The 15,792-nt window shown below is 32.2% G+C and overlaps 1 protein-coding gene across 8 annotated transcripts; it reads left to right on the top strand.

Annotated features, from left to right (window-relative positions):
- The first annotated feature begins 2,836 nt into the window (after positions 1-2,836).
- LOC115996473 (pentatricopeptide repeat-containing protein At2g26790, mitochondrial) lies at positions 2,837-10,229 on the top strand. 8 transcript variants are annotated; one of them, XM_031235709.1, is made up of 8 exons: positions 2,837-3,375; positions 3,826-3,996; positions 4,186-4,291; positions 4,808-7,043; positions 7,205-7,386; positions 7,488-9,526; positions 9,638-9,747; positions 9,833-10,229. In XM_031235709.1, exon 4 carries the CDS (start codon positions 4,810-4,812, stop codon positions 7,012-7,014), a length of 2,205 nt encoding a protein of 734 aa, XP_031091569.1. In that variant the 5' UTR covers positions 2,837-3,375; positions 3,826-3,996; positions 4,186-4,291; positions 4,808-4,809; the 3' UTR covers positions 7,015-7,043; positions 7,205-7,386; positions 7,488-9,526; positions 9,638-9,747; positions 9,833-10,229. The 8 variants fall into 8 exon arrangements, with proteins under 8 accessions (XP_031091569.1, XP_031091566.1, XP_031091567.1 ...); XM_031235706.1 differs by having other exon boundaries at positions 4,186-7,043; positions 7,488-7,544; positions 9,050-9,526; XM_031235707.1 differs by having other exon boundaries at positions 4,186-7,043; positions 7,488-7,544; positions 9,047-9,526.
- Positions 10,230-15,792: the final 5,563 nt, after the last annotated feature.

Below are 15,792 nucleotides of genomic sequence, written 5' to 3'. Positions count from 1 at the left end.
TTTTTTTTTTTTTTTTTTTTTTTTTTGGTAAAAATGGTCCTTCCAACGCCGGAAAAAAAAAACCGGCGAATTTTTCGGCAATGTTTTCGCCGAAAAATAAAATTGACATATTTTCCGTCAATTTCTCGCCGGGAAAAAATTCTCCTTTCAAGTAAGATTAAAATTGACATTTCTAAATAATTAATTTAAGTTAAAACAAATTCATTTCTAAAAACATATGTAGTCAATTTAATTATTTTTGATTTTGGTAAACTAATTAAAGTTAAAACTAATTCATTTCTAAAAGCATACGTAGCCAAGTTAATCTTAGTAAATTAAATATAAATTCAAAATTATTTTTACTTTTTTTTTTAAATTTAAATTATATTTACTTTTTAGCCAATTAAGTACAAATTTAAAATTATTAATACAAATTCAAGATCAACAAAAAAATAATATTATTAAGATTAAATTTAAACTAAAAAGTAAAAATAATATTTGAATAATGCCCCGTAGTAACATCTGCCAACACAAAGGGAAATTTTTTAGAAATGTCAATTTTGAATAAAAAGTAAATTACATTAATTTTTTAGAAATATCAATTTTAACCCTACTTGAAAGGAGAATTTTTTTTCGGCGAAAAATTAACAAAAAATATGCCGTTTTTTTTTCCGGCGAAAAATTGTCGAAAAATCCGTCGGTTTTTATTTTTCGGCGTCGGAATGACCATTTTTGCAAAAAAAAAAACAATAGTCATGGACCAAAATTGCAAAGTTTAAAAGTCGTGGACCAATCCTGCAAGTGCCACTATAGTCGTAGGACTAAAAATGCAAAAAAACTCATTTCTTTAGAATAACATACGGGGCTTCTAGTTTATTTTTAATTTTTTTTTTTTAACTTTTTGTCGTCTTATGTTATATGCTATGTTTGGCAAACCTAGCTGAAAAGGTAGCTGAAAGCTGAAAAATATCTTAAATCCGAAGAGTTGTTAAGTTAGTTGTTCTACTTAAAAGTGTTTGGTAAAATTAGCTTTTTGATAAGCTGATAAATATAAAAAGACTAAAAATGACATCTTCATACAATTTAAATAGTTTTAAATTTAAATAGGTTTGTTTATATATTAAATATAAAATAGTGAAATCAATATATTTTAATAAAATATAAAGTAAGAACATGTATTTGAAAACATATAAAGTAAAACAAAATGATTATAATTCATAATATTAGTTCATACAAAAATCAATGCTCAAACACAAATGTCAAATTCAAATTACAACAAAACATATCGAAGATAAAAAGTCAAACAGGTTTAGTCAAAAAGGTTTTAATTGGGAAGGGTAAATGATGTCATTTCTTTAAAATAGTAAGGTTAAAGATGGAAAAAAAGTTAGGAAGCTACTAGCTTATTTTGAAACGTTATCTTAGGTAGCGATAAAAAATAAGCTCTTATTTTAAGCTACTAGCTTATTTTAGGAACATTACATTAGGTAACAAAAGTCATTTAGGACGAAATTGAGAAAAACCGACATAGTCGATGACCATTTTGGGTATTAAGTCATAAAGAATATACTAAAGTTAAAAATACATATCCATAATACTCTATGGCCTGTTTGGTTGGACGTAGTTTGGGGGAATTGCAATTCAGTGAATTCCTAAACTATAGTGTTTGGTTAGAGGGAATTGCAATTCCGCATAATTGCAATTCTCTCCAAATGTTGAATTGCAATTCGGTGGAGAGGAGGGACAATTTGTTCGTGTAAAGACAATTTTGCCCTCCTCCCATACCCTTTGTTTTTTTGTTTTTTGTTTTTTGTTTTTTTTTTAAATTTGAAAGAATTATTATTATTATTATTTTGAAAGAATTATTATTATTATTATTATTTGAATGAATTATTATTATTATACTTATTATTATTAATATTATTTTGAAAGAATTATTATTTTTATTATTATTATTATTACTACTACTACTACATCTAGCACAACATAAAGACATTTTAGTCATTTTGTCATTCTTACCTTTCAATTCCCTGTACTTCTATTTCTGCATACCAAACACTGTAATTTCAATTCCTACTTTATTCATTGAATTGCAATTCCACCGAATTACAATTCTTTTCCCCCTAATTTCCTCCTCCCAACCAAATGCCCTCTATATGCGACAATTTATATCATGGACTAGGGTCCACATAGCATTATGGACCATGCATTGAAATAATGAGGGACAGAATTAATACTCGTAAGGTACAAAATTTCATAACACATATAAAAAATCACAACACAAGACACATAGCATATCATTATGGATGCAGCTGGATTGAAAAGACGATGTACATAATTCATACTCGTAAGGTACAAAATTTTACTCCGTATAACACAAGAACAAAAAGTCATAACACAAGATACATACACATGTTATATATTTACTTATTTTTCAAATTTGATTTAAATACATAATTTGTGTTTATAGACACAAAATTTAACAATACAAGACACATAAATTCATAACATAAAACACAATTATTAATTTGTTCCAGATACAAAATTTACAATCATAAAATACAGAATTTCATAACACAATACACAAAAAGTCATAACACAAAATACAAACACATAAGCCAAGGTCTATAGTACAATATTAATCTTGGTCCATGGCATAACAATTGCTACTGGGCTTGGCGTTTCAACTTTCAGTTAATTGAATAAGTAAATTCATAATTTATTTAAAAATTACTTCGTAAATGATTGGATTTGTAAAAATTGAAAGAGGTGAACCAAATTTATAACTTGAGAACAATTTGGGGGATAAAAATGCAATTTTTCCTAATTAAGAATGATGAATGCCATTCATCTGAACAAAATGGAAACGGAGAGCGCCGCCTGAGAAGCAGAGGGAGGTTAAGTCGGTCGTTTCGTGAAGTTGCTGGCGGGACAGTGAGGTACTAGCGAAGTCGCTGGGCGGCTAGGGTTTCTGTGCTAAGTTCCTCCTACACGAAGGAAACGAGGTATTAGTCGACTAGCTTTAGGAAAAGATGCAGAGACAGAGAATCGGAGCTAGGGGAGTTTAGAGCTTTATGCCAAGGTTCAACGTGGTTGGCGGGAGTTCCTCTCTTTTTCCGGCGAGTTCTTTGTCCCTTGAAGCTTGGACTGGAGTTCTTTCAACGGCGTGTCTGGTTCTATACGAAGGATTAGCTGAAAAACATTTGCATTCTTTGTTTCATTGGAGTTGAAACGCGATTGTTTTCTCTTTTCGTCCAAATATAGGTTTAATAGCTATCAGAAGCTTGAAGCATTGAGCATTATGCACAGACAATTATTGTGAGAAAGAGGAGGAGAAAACGGAAACAGATTTGTTGGTTTGGAATATTAACTGCCATTCCTCCTCGAATTGAGCTTGTGAGTGCCTTGTTTATTCAAAATTTTCATATTCTCATTGTTTGGTTTTAAGTGTTGAGTAATGATTGTTTTATTTATTCTTCTTCATTTGATGCTCATCCTTATGCGAATTGACATTTAATGGTTTCTTGATTTACATTGTTTAATACGGATAAGGTGTTGAAATCTCCTCCGAATGAGAATATGAGATACAACTTCTCATATAACTATGCTTAGTTTTGAAGACTTATGTATGGAACTAACAGCAGGATCAAATTTCTACAGTTTGATACTTTTATTTGATCATGTTAGCTTGAATTCTCATGGTTGCATATCTGCTCAAATAGAATTGAATGGTTGTATCTAAGGTCATGACGGATGATTATATTATTTAATCACCAGTTGTTATGAAACTTTAGTAGGCTGAAATTTATTTCAATCATGTAACTTTGACTTTATTCTTTTTCATAGGGCATTTATTAAATTGAAAGGAGTGTGTGGCTTTTACTAGCATTACACTAGTAAGCATATTACATATAGCGTATCTGTATTGACCATCCACAATTGGCTGTGTTCGAGACACCTGCGCTTCCTCGGTTTTGTCTTTCTTCTGTACACTATGTTTCCCATCTCTTCTTTCTGGTAAGCTTTTCATACTTATTTCTATAATGGCTTTTGTATTTACGTGTGCATCTTGAATATATATTGAAATTTTTTTGGTTGTTTGTGAATGTGATTTTGAGGATTTTGTGCTAGGGTTTTGATTGGATGGAGTAGATTGGGTCTGGTGCCTTGATATTTATTTATTTATTTATTTATTTTTGTGTAAAGGTGGTGAAGCAGAAGAGATCTCGGATTTGAATATTGGATTTATTAAGCGAGCAACACCTTTCTGAAAATGCATGCTGCCTTTGGTGCATTTGGGTTCACAAGGAAGGTGTTCTGATTAAATTTATCAATGGGACATATTTTCTTAGAGTTCTACACTTTCAGTGACTGATCGTTGTGTTTGCTTGTTAGGGTCTTTTTTGTGCTTTTTATTTTTTTAATGTAGGAGGGTTGTATATGAGGTGTCCAGCTTGGGTCAATTAAATGGGTTTAATAGATGGTAAGTTAGAGCCGTGAAGAAAATGACTAAACTGACATCAATTGCCCAAAGTTATCATGGTAGGAAAAAAGCTAGGGCATAATTGTCTGAACTAATATAGTATAGGGGCTAAATTGATATTTCAGCCGTATTCCATGTTGATTCCTGCAATCAGGTTCATTCATCAGAGAAAAATCTTCATAAGTATTCATTCTGTTCAATTCAAATCACTTTCTATGCTTGCCCAATTGAGCTCATATATTTCAGATTCTTCTTCTAGTTCTGATGGAGAAAATTCAAATGGTAATGTCAGTAGTTCTACTTTAGTCCAAGATTTTTCTAAAGTTAACTCATATGGGGCTGCAGAAATGCTTTACAAATTAAGGAATGAACCAAATTCTGCATTATCATACTTTCGGCAGATAAAGGAGTGTGGGTTCCAGTACGATCTTGATACTTATGTGGCAATTATTAGGATACTTTGTCACTGGGGCATGGATATGAGATTAGATTCTATACTGTTGGAGGTGATAAAGTCAGAAAAGGAGAGTTTGGGTTTTGATGTGTCAGACTTGCTTGAGGCATTGATGGAAGGACTCCACGCTGAGTGCCCTAATTCTATAATTCGGACGCTAGATGCATTGGTCAAGGCTTATGTGAGCACGGGCATGTTTGATAAGTCCATTGACATTCTATTCACAACAAGAAGGCGGGGATTTGGTCCAAGCTTATTGTCTTGTAATTTTTTGATGAATCGACTTGTTGATTGTGGGAAGCTGGATATGGCTGTGGCTGTATATAAGCAGTTGAAGAGGCTTGGGTTTAATCCAAATGTCTACACTTATGGGATTGTGATCAAGGCCCTTTGCCGAAATGGGAATTTGGAAGAAGCCGCGAGTATTTTTGGGGAAATGGAGGAAATGGGTGTGACTCCTAATGAATTCACTTATTCTGCTTATCTCGAAGGCCTTTGCTTGCATGGTCTATCTTCTTTGGGTTATGAAGTGTTACGAGAATGGAAAGGGGCAAACATACCCCTTGATGTCTATCCTTACACTGTTGTCGTTTGTGGATTTGTTAATGAAAGAAAGTTTTCAGAAGCAGAAGCTGTTTTCCTTGATATGGAAGAGCAAGGTTTGGTCCCTGATGATTATACTTATGGGGCACTGATTCAAGCTTATTGTGAGATAGGGAATATTATAAAAGCTCTGAATGTCCATAATGAGATGACAGCTAAGGGTATTAAAACTAATTGTGTGATTCTTAGCTCAATTCTTCAGTCTTTGTGTCAGAATGGGATGGCTTCTGAGGTTGTTGAACAATTCAATAGTTTTAAGGAGCTTGGAATTTTCCTAGATGAGGTTGTTTTTAATATTGCAATTCATGCCCTATGCAAACTGGGGAAGTTGGAAGAGGCTATGAAGTTGTTAGATGAGATGAAGGGTAAGAGGATGACTCCAGACATTGTGCACTATACCACTTTAATTGATGGATACTGCCTACATGGGAAAGTATCTGATGCATGGGTCTTATTTAAAGAAATCAAGAAGAATGGATTGAAACCAGATGTGGTTGCATATAATGTGCTTCTTGGTGGATTTTCTAGAAATGGTTTCGCACGAGAGACTCTTCACCTACTGGATTATATGAAGGGACAAGGTTTAATACCGACCACTGTGACATATAATGTGATTATTGAGGGTTTATGTATGGGACATAATGTGGAGGAAGCTGAAAAATTTCTTGATAACCTAAACTCTAAATCTGAAGAAAATTATGCTGCCATGATCAATGGATATTGTCAATCAGGCAATACAAGTAAAGCTTACAAACTCTTCCTAAAGCTGTCCAAGCAAGGCATTTCTATAAAGAGGAGTTCTTGCTTGAAACTGCTGGCTAGCCTTTGTTCAGAACGTGAATATGACAGAGCCATGAAGCTCTTTGAGATAGTACTGTGTTCTGATGATGGCCCTTGTACATCAATGTATAGCCGTATAATATCTGCTTTATGTCGTGATGGTGATATGAAAAGAGCTAGGTGGATATTTGACAATATGCTATGGAGAGGAATAACTCCTGATGTAATTATTTATACCATGATGTTAAATGGTTATTGTAGAGTGAATTGCTTGCGGGAGGCACACAGTCTTTTTGCTGATATGAAAAGTAGGGGAATTTCTCCTGATGTTATCACCTACACAGTTATGCTTGATGGACATTCTAAAGGTTTAAAAAGAACTCAATCCTCATCCTGCGCAGGGGGGAACAAGGGAGGAAGCAAGATTGCTTCTGATCTCTGGTGTGAAATGAAGGAGATGAAATTGACAGCTGATGTCATATGCTACACTGTGTTGATTGACAGTCATTGCAAGTCTGATAACCTTGATGACGCTATTCAGTTATTCAATGAGATGATTGATAGAGGTGTAGAACCCGATAATGTTACATACACTGCTCTTTTATGTGGCTTCTTTAAACATGGACATATAGGAAGGGCTGTCAGTCTTGTGCATGAGATGAAGGGTAAGGGAATAGAACCAGATAGCCTTTTGATGAAGGCCATAAGAGTGTGAATCAAGCATTAAACCTCAGGAACTCCTATGTAAGTCAACAAGTATCATTTCATTTCACATTGTTGTCAACAATAGATTAACATATCTTCTTTAATTTCTTTATTTTTGTCTCTATTTTATTTATTTAATTTTGCAGTAAATAGGCAAATGCTTCTGTGATTCAGAGACATTATTTTGACTTTTTTTACAGACTTGGCTAGTTGGAAAAGCTTTCAAGGATATAAGCTTTCAAGTTTGTCAGTCCATTACCAAATATCTTGTTACGCTCTATGCTGACTTGTATACTCAATGAGTCTGATGGGCTGCTGGGTTCATTGGCAATTGTAGATGATGTAATTAATGATTGTCAGTAGGGCTGCTATCACACTGGTGGTAATAAATCTTTCACTTTAACTTTATTCTTCGATTACCCCTTCCCAGTTTCACACTTTCACAAAGTCCATCTCTATTCTCTACTACCATTCATATTGCAGATAGGCTCAACTTCGAAGAGGAACACATGGTAGCTTGACTACAAATTCCTCAATGAGGTAACACATGTACACACATAAATTCAATTGTTTTCTTTTGGTGATTATGTATTTATTATGTCTAGTTTGAGATACTTCTTTTTTGATTTGATTATTTATGGGCTTGTTCCATACTACAATGCTAGCCTGTTGGTGTTTGGTCTTAATGGCAAATGCTGCTGATACTTGGGCAAAGACTTTAAAGTGTTAAATGAATTCCTAATGTAAAAAAAGTTTAGTGTCTTTGTTTGTAGGCTCTCTTGCCATTTAAATTATTGAATGAAGCTAATGTTTTCACCTTTTACTGAAAGTAGTTTCAATTTATTTTATAAACCATAATAGCCCATCTCAAAAAAAAAAAAATAAAAAGGAAAAGAGAAAAATCATGATATGAATTTTCTATTTCAATCATCCTTAATTAATTGGATTAGAATCAACTGATTGATACTTCCTAAACGAATATTTAAATTTGATGTTTTGGATTCTTTATTCCATTGGTGTTTCCTTGTATATCATATTATACTTGTTGTGTTCTGGAATTTTGCAACTAAACACACAAGGTAATATTATATTTGCACTGTAACATGAAAATCAAAGGTATATATGCCATCATACATAACCAAAAACAAAAGGTTACAGCATCTTTAACAATGCATTGATAAAAAAGTATTATCTATAGTTTATTGAAATGCAAAGCTTACAAATTTTTACGAACATTTTGAAAATTTGGGATAAAATTATTGTCTTTTACCCAATTGGGAAGGGTAAATGAAAATAAATTATTCAATGCTAGTTTATGTAAGCTGAAAGCCACTTGTGATAGCTTCTCTTAAGCTAAATTAATTTTTTTAAATGCTTGCTTACCAAACTGCTCCAAAAAGCAAAAGCTAGATTATAAGTTACTGCCAAACACATTTGTTACTCCTAGCAAATTTGTCAGAGAAGAATCTCTCAGCTTCACCTTGATTTGCTCTTAATGGTGTATAAGACATACCTCAAGGTTAAGAGGAGTGGATTGAAGTCATACCTCAAGGTTAAGAGGTCCCCTTGGCTAAAAAGATGTGTTATGTATAGTATGTCATTGATTTGAATTTCTTTCCCAATAAAATCTTTATATTATTTGAATGAAAGTATTCCCCTTTCCCCCAAGTTCAATTATTCTGAATCAGAGTTTTGAACCTGAAATGAGAAAGCTCTTGAATAAGACACCGAGAATGTATGGAATGGAGATGCTTTTCAGCCAAGTAGGTCCTGAGTGTGAATGTAGGTGCAACTTATAAGGCCAAGTGTCTGTCCTGAGTCCTGACTTTGCCAAGGTTGGCTTGTGTTGTAGATCTTAAAATTCCTACTTGCACTCTGTTTTTCATGGTAGAAGTCATTTTTAGTTGGTTTTGTTGAATTTGGTTATTTATTCTGTTGAGCATATTTTTGTCTGCTTTCATGTTATTCTTAAATTTTGAGCAGCAGTATTTTCCCCCCACCCCCTTCTATCTCACACAGTCATGCTTTCTGAGTCGGTTCAGCAGTGTTGTGGAGTTCCTGAAGAAGCCCATATCTCTTTAGAAAGAGGAGTCTGATGGCTGTGATAGAAAGATGAGGTGGGTACTGCAGCCCTGCAAGAAGGGCTTTTGTGATGATATTGGTGGGAATATCTGCTTCATGGATTGGCTATTATGTTTCCCAGAGGCTTTCTTAGTTGCGCCAAGTTTTCACAATACAGCCAGTGCTCTGACATCCACCATTCTCCCCCGCTTTCCACCTCTTCCTCCATCCTTTCTCAATCAAAAGGAATGAGGAAATGGCGAAATGTTCTCATCATGTTCAGAACAAAAGCCGAAGTTATTGGACAAACCAATCTGATGATCTCCTTGTTATTGTTGTTCTTGATGCCCTTAGGCACTACCATCGTATTCATATTCTGATTTCAGGGCTTGACAACTGGTGGTGGACTTGCAACTTTTGTTGATCTGGGATCAACTGTTGAGAAGAATTTGATATATCAGGTGACAATGAGGATGCTGGTTGAAAGAAACCATATTTTCTTCAAGTGAATTAATTTCATTACCATAATATTCCGAGCAAAGGGTAACCATTCAATTGCTTTTTATTTGTAGATGGTTCACATTGGAAAGCTGAGTGTTGATGATGTGATGGGAGATCACACTTGGTCGCTGCTGTTTCCTAAACATTTTAACAGATATTATCCATTCCCGTCTTTCATATGGTATGCTTTTTATTTGCTCATCATGATAAAGTGCACATTGAAAACAATGCTGCCTAGCTGAATCTTTAACATGTCTATCTGCCAGGCAGGCCATGGCTGCATCAAGCATCTATTGCCATTCTCGTGCAAAGTTTGTTTAGCACCTTATCTTGGAGTGACCGACGTAATGTTATGGCAATTACGCCCTCTGCTCCGAAAGGCCCGCATTCATTTCTAAATTTCTTGGAGCATGCTGGACATTTCTTGTGTTGACTCTGCTAAAATGATAGAGAGAAGTGGAGCAATACAATGTGAGATTTTGGAGGTACTTTTGTTAATTTCAACTTTTATACATTTTCAAGTTTCAATGAATAAGGGTGTTTCTATGATACTTCTGCATTGGATGGATTTAAACAGCCTGCCCCTGGGACTGGTAGTCTGGTACCTTTAATATATTTATTCAAAATTTTCAAATAAAATGAAATTTTGTTTTCTTTGATTTACATTTTCCTTTATTTCACTTGCTTGATACAGGCAAATTATACCATGGAACAAGGTCTACTTTGTATTGTAGACCTTGATTAAAAAATAACCTTTAGATTCAATATCTATAGTTGACACATTCCGTACCTGTAGTTGACAGTTTCTATATCTGTAGATATCATATTATGTATCAGTAATTATCAAGTTATATGTTTATATGTATAGAAATTGTTAACTGTAGGTACAAAATTTTTGTATCAGGGTTTACAATGCAATATGAATCAGAGTTATGATATAACAATTGCTTAATACACAACTAGATAATTAATTTCCAGTTGTAGACTAACCTGTTATGGTCATTTGAAATAAGGGAAAATGACACTTCTTCCCCCTATGTTATGTGCATATAACACTTTTTCCCCTTGTGTTATTAAAGTGGCACTTTTCCCTCCTGAAATGTTAAATTGTCATTGTTACCCTTAAAAAAATTATTTCATTTATTTTTCTTCTCCAACAAATTATTATTTATATGTATGGATGATTACGATTCGGTTCGAACCTAACCAAACACTGTAGCAATCATATCGAAATAATATGGACGGTTCTGGTTACGATTCAGAACCGAAAAATTTAAAATTAAATAATTGTTGAACCGTGAACCGGAACTTAACCAGAAAATAATCAAACACTTATTTTGATAAATCGGTACGGTTCGGTTCCAATTTCGATTTTAAACCTCCAATCAAACTTACGTATTTATTTACTACGTATTTATTTTTATAATTTTATTTCTTATTTAAAAATAGTCTAAATTTAACAATTATTTTATTTTATTTTTTCGGTTCTGAATCCTAATCGTAACCGTCTATACTATTTAAGTTCAATTGCTACAGTGTTCGATTAGGTTCGTATCGAACCGTGATCTTCCACACACATTAGTAACAATTGATTGGAGAATAAAAATAAATGAAATAGTTATTTTAAGGACAAAAATGTCAATTTAACATTACAAGGGAGCAAACTACCACTTTTAAAATAACTGAAGGGAGAAAACTGCCACTTTAATAACACAGGGGAGAAAAGTGCTATAAGCATATAACATAGGGGGAAAAAGTGCCATTTTCCCTTTGAAATAATCATTTGCTGTGTTCTACTCCTAATAAGCTGTTGGTATTATTGACACTAGGGGACATTTCGGAAATAATAAATATTGATGGATTAATTTGAGATCAATACATTAAATGAGACAAAAAAAATTAAATCTTTAAAATAATATTACATCATCTTAACTATGAGATATTAATATTAATTTATTGATATTATAATTTTATATTTATTCCAATAAATTACTTTAGACCAATGATTTAGAGAAATAAGTATTCTCACAAACTGGGACAAGTAATTAAAAAAAATAAAAAATAATATGACTTTACACTCACATGAGAACCGATCCTCATAAAAGAAAATTTAAAATCAATCTCAATTGCCTATTTGAAAAAATATAATGGATTTGGTGCAATTTGAGTAAAAAAAAAAAGTGTTGATATTCTGATAATATTATCCAACTTTAAAAGTGCAAAACACTATAGAGCAAATTAGTTTTAATAGTATAGAGTGTATTTTTGGATTACTCTTAAAATTTAAACTAAAAAAAATTAAATCATAAATACTAAATCCTAAGTAGTGAAAAAGTAAACTCTTTAAACAAACTAAAAATTGAAACACTAGATCAAACAAAAAAAAAAAAATCATAAACTCTAAAATGCAAACCTTATATGCATTGTATTTTTAAACTAGTCAAAATGTATAATATAGTGTTGCAAAATACACCGTATAATGTTGGTAATTATACTTTCAAAGTCAAAGAACATTACTAAAATGCCATTACACACACACATTAACTTCCTTGTTCTAGAACCATTAGATTTATCTAAATAAATACTTAATATTGGTTCTTAATTTTCTCTTAATTCTCTTTAAGTGAAAATGTAAGTAGGACACTGAATTACAAAAGCATACATTTAGACAAATGTGATGTTCAAAATGGTGCCCTTAAAACAATTAGAAATTAATAGGTTACCATGTTGACATGCCCTTCAAACTTTCAAAGTTCTAAAATTTTATTTTATATAATATTATGCAAATATTTATTTCATGTATTCTTATACAGTCCGTTAGTCCACCCAACATTGATTGGGTTGAGAAAATCTCATCCAGTGTGTAAAAATGGCCCGACCCAGTTCGATTTGTTTCTAGATGAACACGAGACGAACCAGCTTATATGGGCTCAGTTAACCCGTCTTGACAATTTTACAATAATTAGGTTACCATGTTAATATGTCCTTCAAACTTTTAAAAATTTTATTTTAGATAATATATATTATGCCGATATTAATTTCATTCATTCACTTTCATGTACATTGTCCTTTTTGTTCTTGTTTTTGTTTCTTATACTTGTAAGTCGACACCACCACCTTAATTGCTCCACTCTAGAAGTTGTCTAAATCTGGACGAAACATTTTTTGCTTTCATGGTTATTATCAACCAATAATTTGTAGTGAGAAATTAGGGTGAGAAGACAATATCAAAAGAGTAATTAGTTGGTTTTGAGAAAATTAAGATTCTATGCAATAATTTAATTTTGGTCATCTTTTATAAATTTTTTTTATCAAACTATAAAATTCTTAACAAAAGAAAAAATACAATATAAAATTTCACCTAGGAAGTGAAATTTTCTCATATTCAAAGAAATATATTTTAGAAAACATAATTATAAGCTATACAATTAATAATGGATAAATTTTATATGGACCAACTGCGGAGCATGTGAACTTTTAAACATAATTATCTTGCATTCTGAATCCTGGTAAAAAAATGATATTTGTAAATTTTTTTATTTTTTCTTTTTAATAATAATGTTTAAACTCAGAAGACTTGAAGTTGTAAATTTGTCAGAATACTTTAAAAAAAAAAAAGCAAATTAAACTTCTTAAGCATAATATTACTTTGATATTAATAGGTCAAGTTGAAGATAAAAAGTAGTAGGACTAACTATTGAAAGACTAAATCTATTATAGTTGATAAATAAAGCCTAATTTTTCAAGAGAACAAAATAGACATACTGATCGACAAAACAATTATTTTGTTAAACCGATCTACTTAAATAACTTAACGAGTTCAAATGGATTCTATATGAGGATATTCTTGGTTTCCTCGTCCAAAGATAACAGTTGCTAGGGTACCCCTCCATTATTAAGAAATAGAATTCACTTGACGAGTTTAAATGGATTCTATCTGAGTATATTCGATAATATATATATGTTCTATACTTTCGAGTTCGAACCTATGACTACCATTTGAAATTATAACCATGACGCTATTACAACACTAGCTACATGGTAGTTGGCTCCAGTATACTCTTATAATAAATATAGTGTAAATTTTATTTAAATTGAATTATGGTGACATTGAATATAATATATGTTTGATGAAAATGGAATGGAAGGAGGAGATAGTGGTAGCCTGGTCATACATCATCTTCCATTTCACCTCCGATCCGATCCCCATTATATTGTACGATGTATCTTTTCAACTTACTCCTATCTTCATAACCATGTCTTATCTCCATCTTTTATGCAAACCTAAATTCACGTTTTATTTTGGCTTAATTTTAGCAACCACAAGATTTTTTATTTTTATTTTTTGGAAAATTACGGCTTTCCGTCCCTAAATTATAGGGTAATTATGAGATTTGTCAATACTTGTTGGTTGTGCTTACTTCGATCTCGTCTCTAAAAGTTGCAAATTTTGTCATTTTTCTAACAAAACATTGATGACAAAATGTACAACGTCTGCTATAACTTAGGGACGAGAATTGAGGACAACTTGTTAGAAAAAGGACGGAATTTGCAACGTCAGTTATAGCTTAAGGACTAGAAGTGAGTACGACCAACAAGTAGAGATAAATCTTACAATTACTTTATAATTTAGCGACGAAAAGTGATTTTTTTTTTTTTGGCAATAACTTAGTTTTCTCGGCTTCGTCACCCATGAATAGGTAAATCAAACCAATATAACTTCAAGACTTCACCACCCATACCAAGTTATCCACTTCTAGGCATAAAAATCCCAACCCAAACCCGAACTCCAAAGTTCTTAATAGGAATCGAACTCCAACTTGCCACTAGAAGCAAGACTTAAGTGAGATTTCTTATTCACTTAATAACAAAATAACAAAGACATTATAATCTAGTTAATTTTTGATTCTTTACACATTCTCAACTTTATCCGTCTCACTCAATTATCCGATTAATATTTTCTTTGCTCACAAAGTCTTTTCCAATTAATATCATCTCTAATTCTCTATCACTCATTCCACCATACGCCAAAAGGGAATAAAGATGAGACATTATGAGAATAATCAAAACATTATCTACGTGCTTTTGAAGTTGTAGAGATCAATTATTGTACATGCGAATAATAACATTTACATTTTTTCTAATATCCACATGCTTGTGATGCACACATGTAGATTTTTATTGGCTTTTGACACGTGCCATAGAACGATTAACAATAAAAAAAAAACTTTAAGAATAATGTATATAATTACGTTAACATGTAAATATAAGAGAGCAGAATAAAAAAACACCATAATTACAATCATATTAGTTTGGAATTGAAATACATTAGTCGTGCATGAAGAATACCAATTATTTTGCATTCTTGCAACCAACCCACACCGCATCGCATCAGCTACATATTAAAAACTTCCACATGCACTTTGCACCGCACTTCACCTGCAAACTTGACCCACAAAACCACCAATTTTAGATTTTTTTTTTCTTGTCTCTTCAATAAATATATATATATATATATATATATATATATATATATATATATATATATATATATAAGAGGCGTGCACACAGATATGAACCATTATATTGGATGAACTTAGATCAATAGTTAAAAATCAATGAAAATGGGAGAAAAAAGCAGTGGCTCTTTTTGTAAATTTTCTATACCAAGTATATTTTTGTGGTGTACTAAGCTCTGGTCCATGGTGCACTAAGTGTTAGTTTGTGGTGCACACGAGAATGCTTGGCGGTGCATTGGACTCAAATTGAGCAGGGGCATAACTCAACAAACCCAACTCAAAGCATCCTCAATAACATATCTAAATGCACAAGCATATATCATTGAAATTATCAAATGCTATCTCTTTTTTTGTCTTTTAATTAATTTCTAGTCGTTGGTCTAAGATCATCCAATAACATATCTAAATGCACAAGCATATATCATTGAAATTATCAAATGCTATCGCTTTTTTTTTTTTTGGCTTTTTATTGATTTCTTGTCGTTGGTCTAAGATCATCCAATGGTCCAAATATGACCGCATGTTCGCATAGGAGGATGCTGTTGCACCAGAACCAAACCCTAAACTAAAAAATGTGAACTAATAGTAGTTGTCAATATGTGATGATCAATAACTCTTGTAAGGGAGAAGATGTAGTAACATTTTAGTAAGTATTTCAAAAATTTCAAAACTAAAATTTCAATGAGCAATACTGCAAAAGTGCACAC

This window comes from Ipomoea triloba, chromosome 11 (assembly GCF_003576645.1).
Source record: "Ipomoea triloba cultivar NCNSP0323 chromosome 11, ASM357664v1".
Lineage (NCBI taxonomy): Eukaryota > Viridiplantae > Streptophyta > Magnoliopsida > Solanales > Convolvulaceae > Ipomoea > Ipomoea triloba.
Note: the sequence above shows the minus strand (reverse complement) of the source record. Positions and strands in the feature narration are given on the sequence as shown.

What these genes read in the sequence shown, in the direction of transcription:
- LOC115996473 (XM_031235706.1), top strand. Translation starts at nt 4,597, where the DNA reads ATGTTGATTCCTGCAATCAGGTTCATTCATCAGAGAAAAATCTTCATA.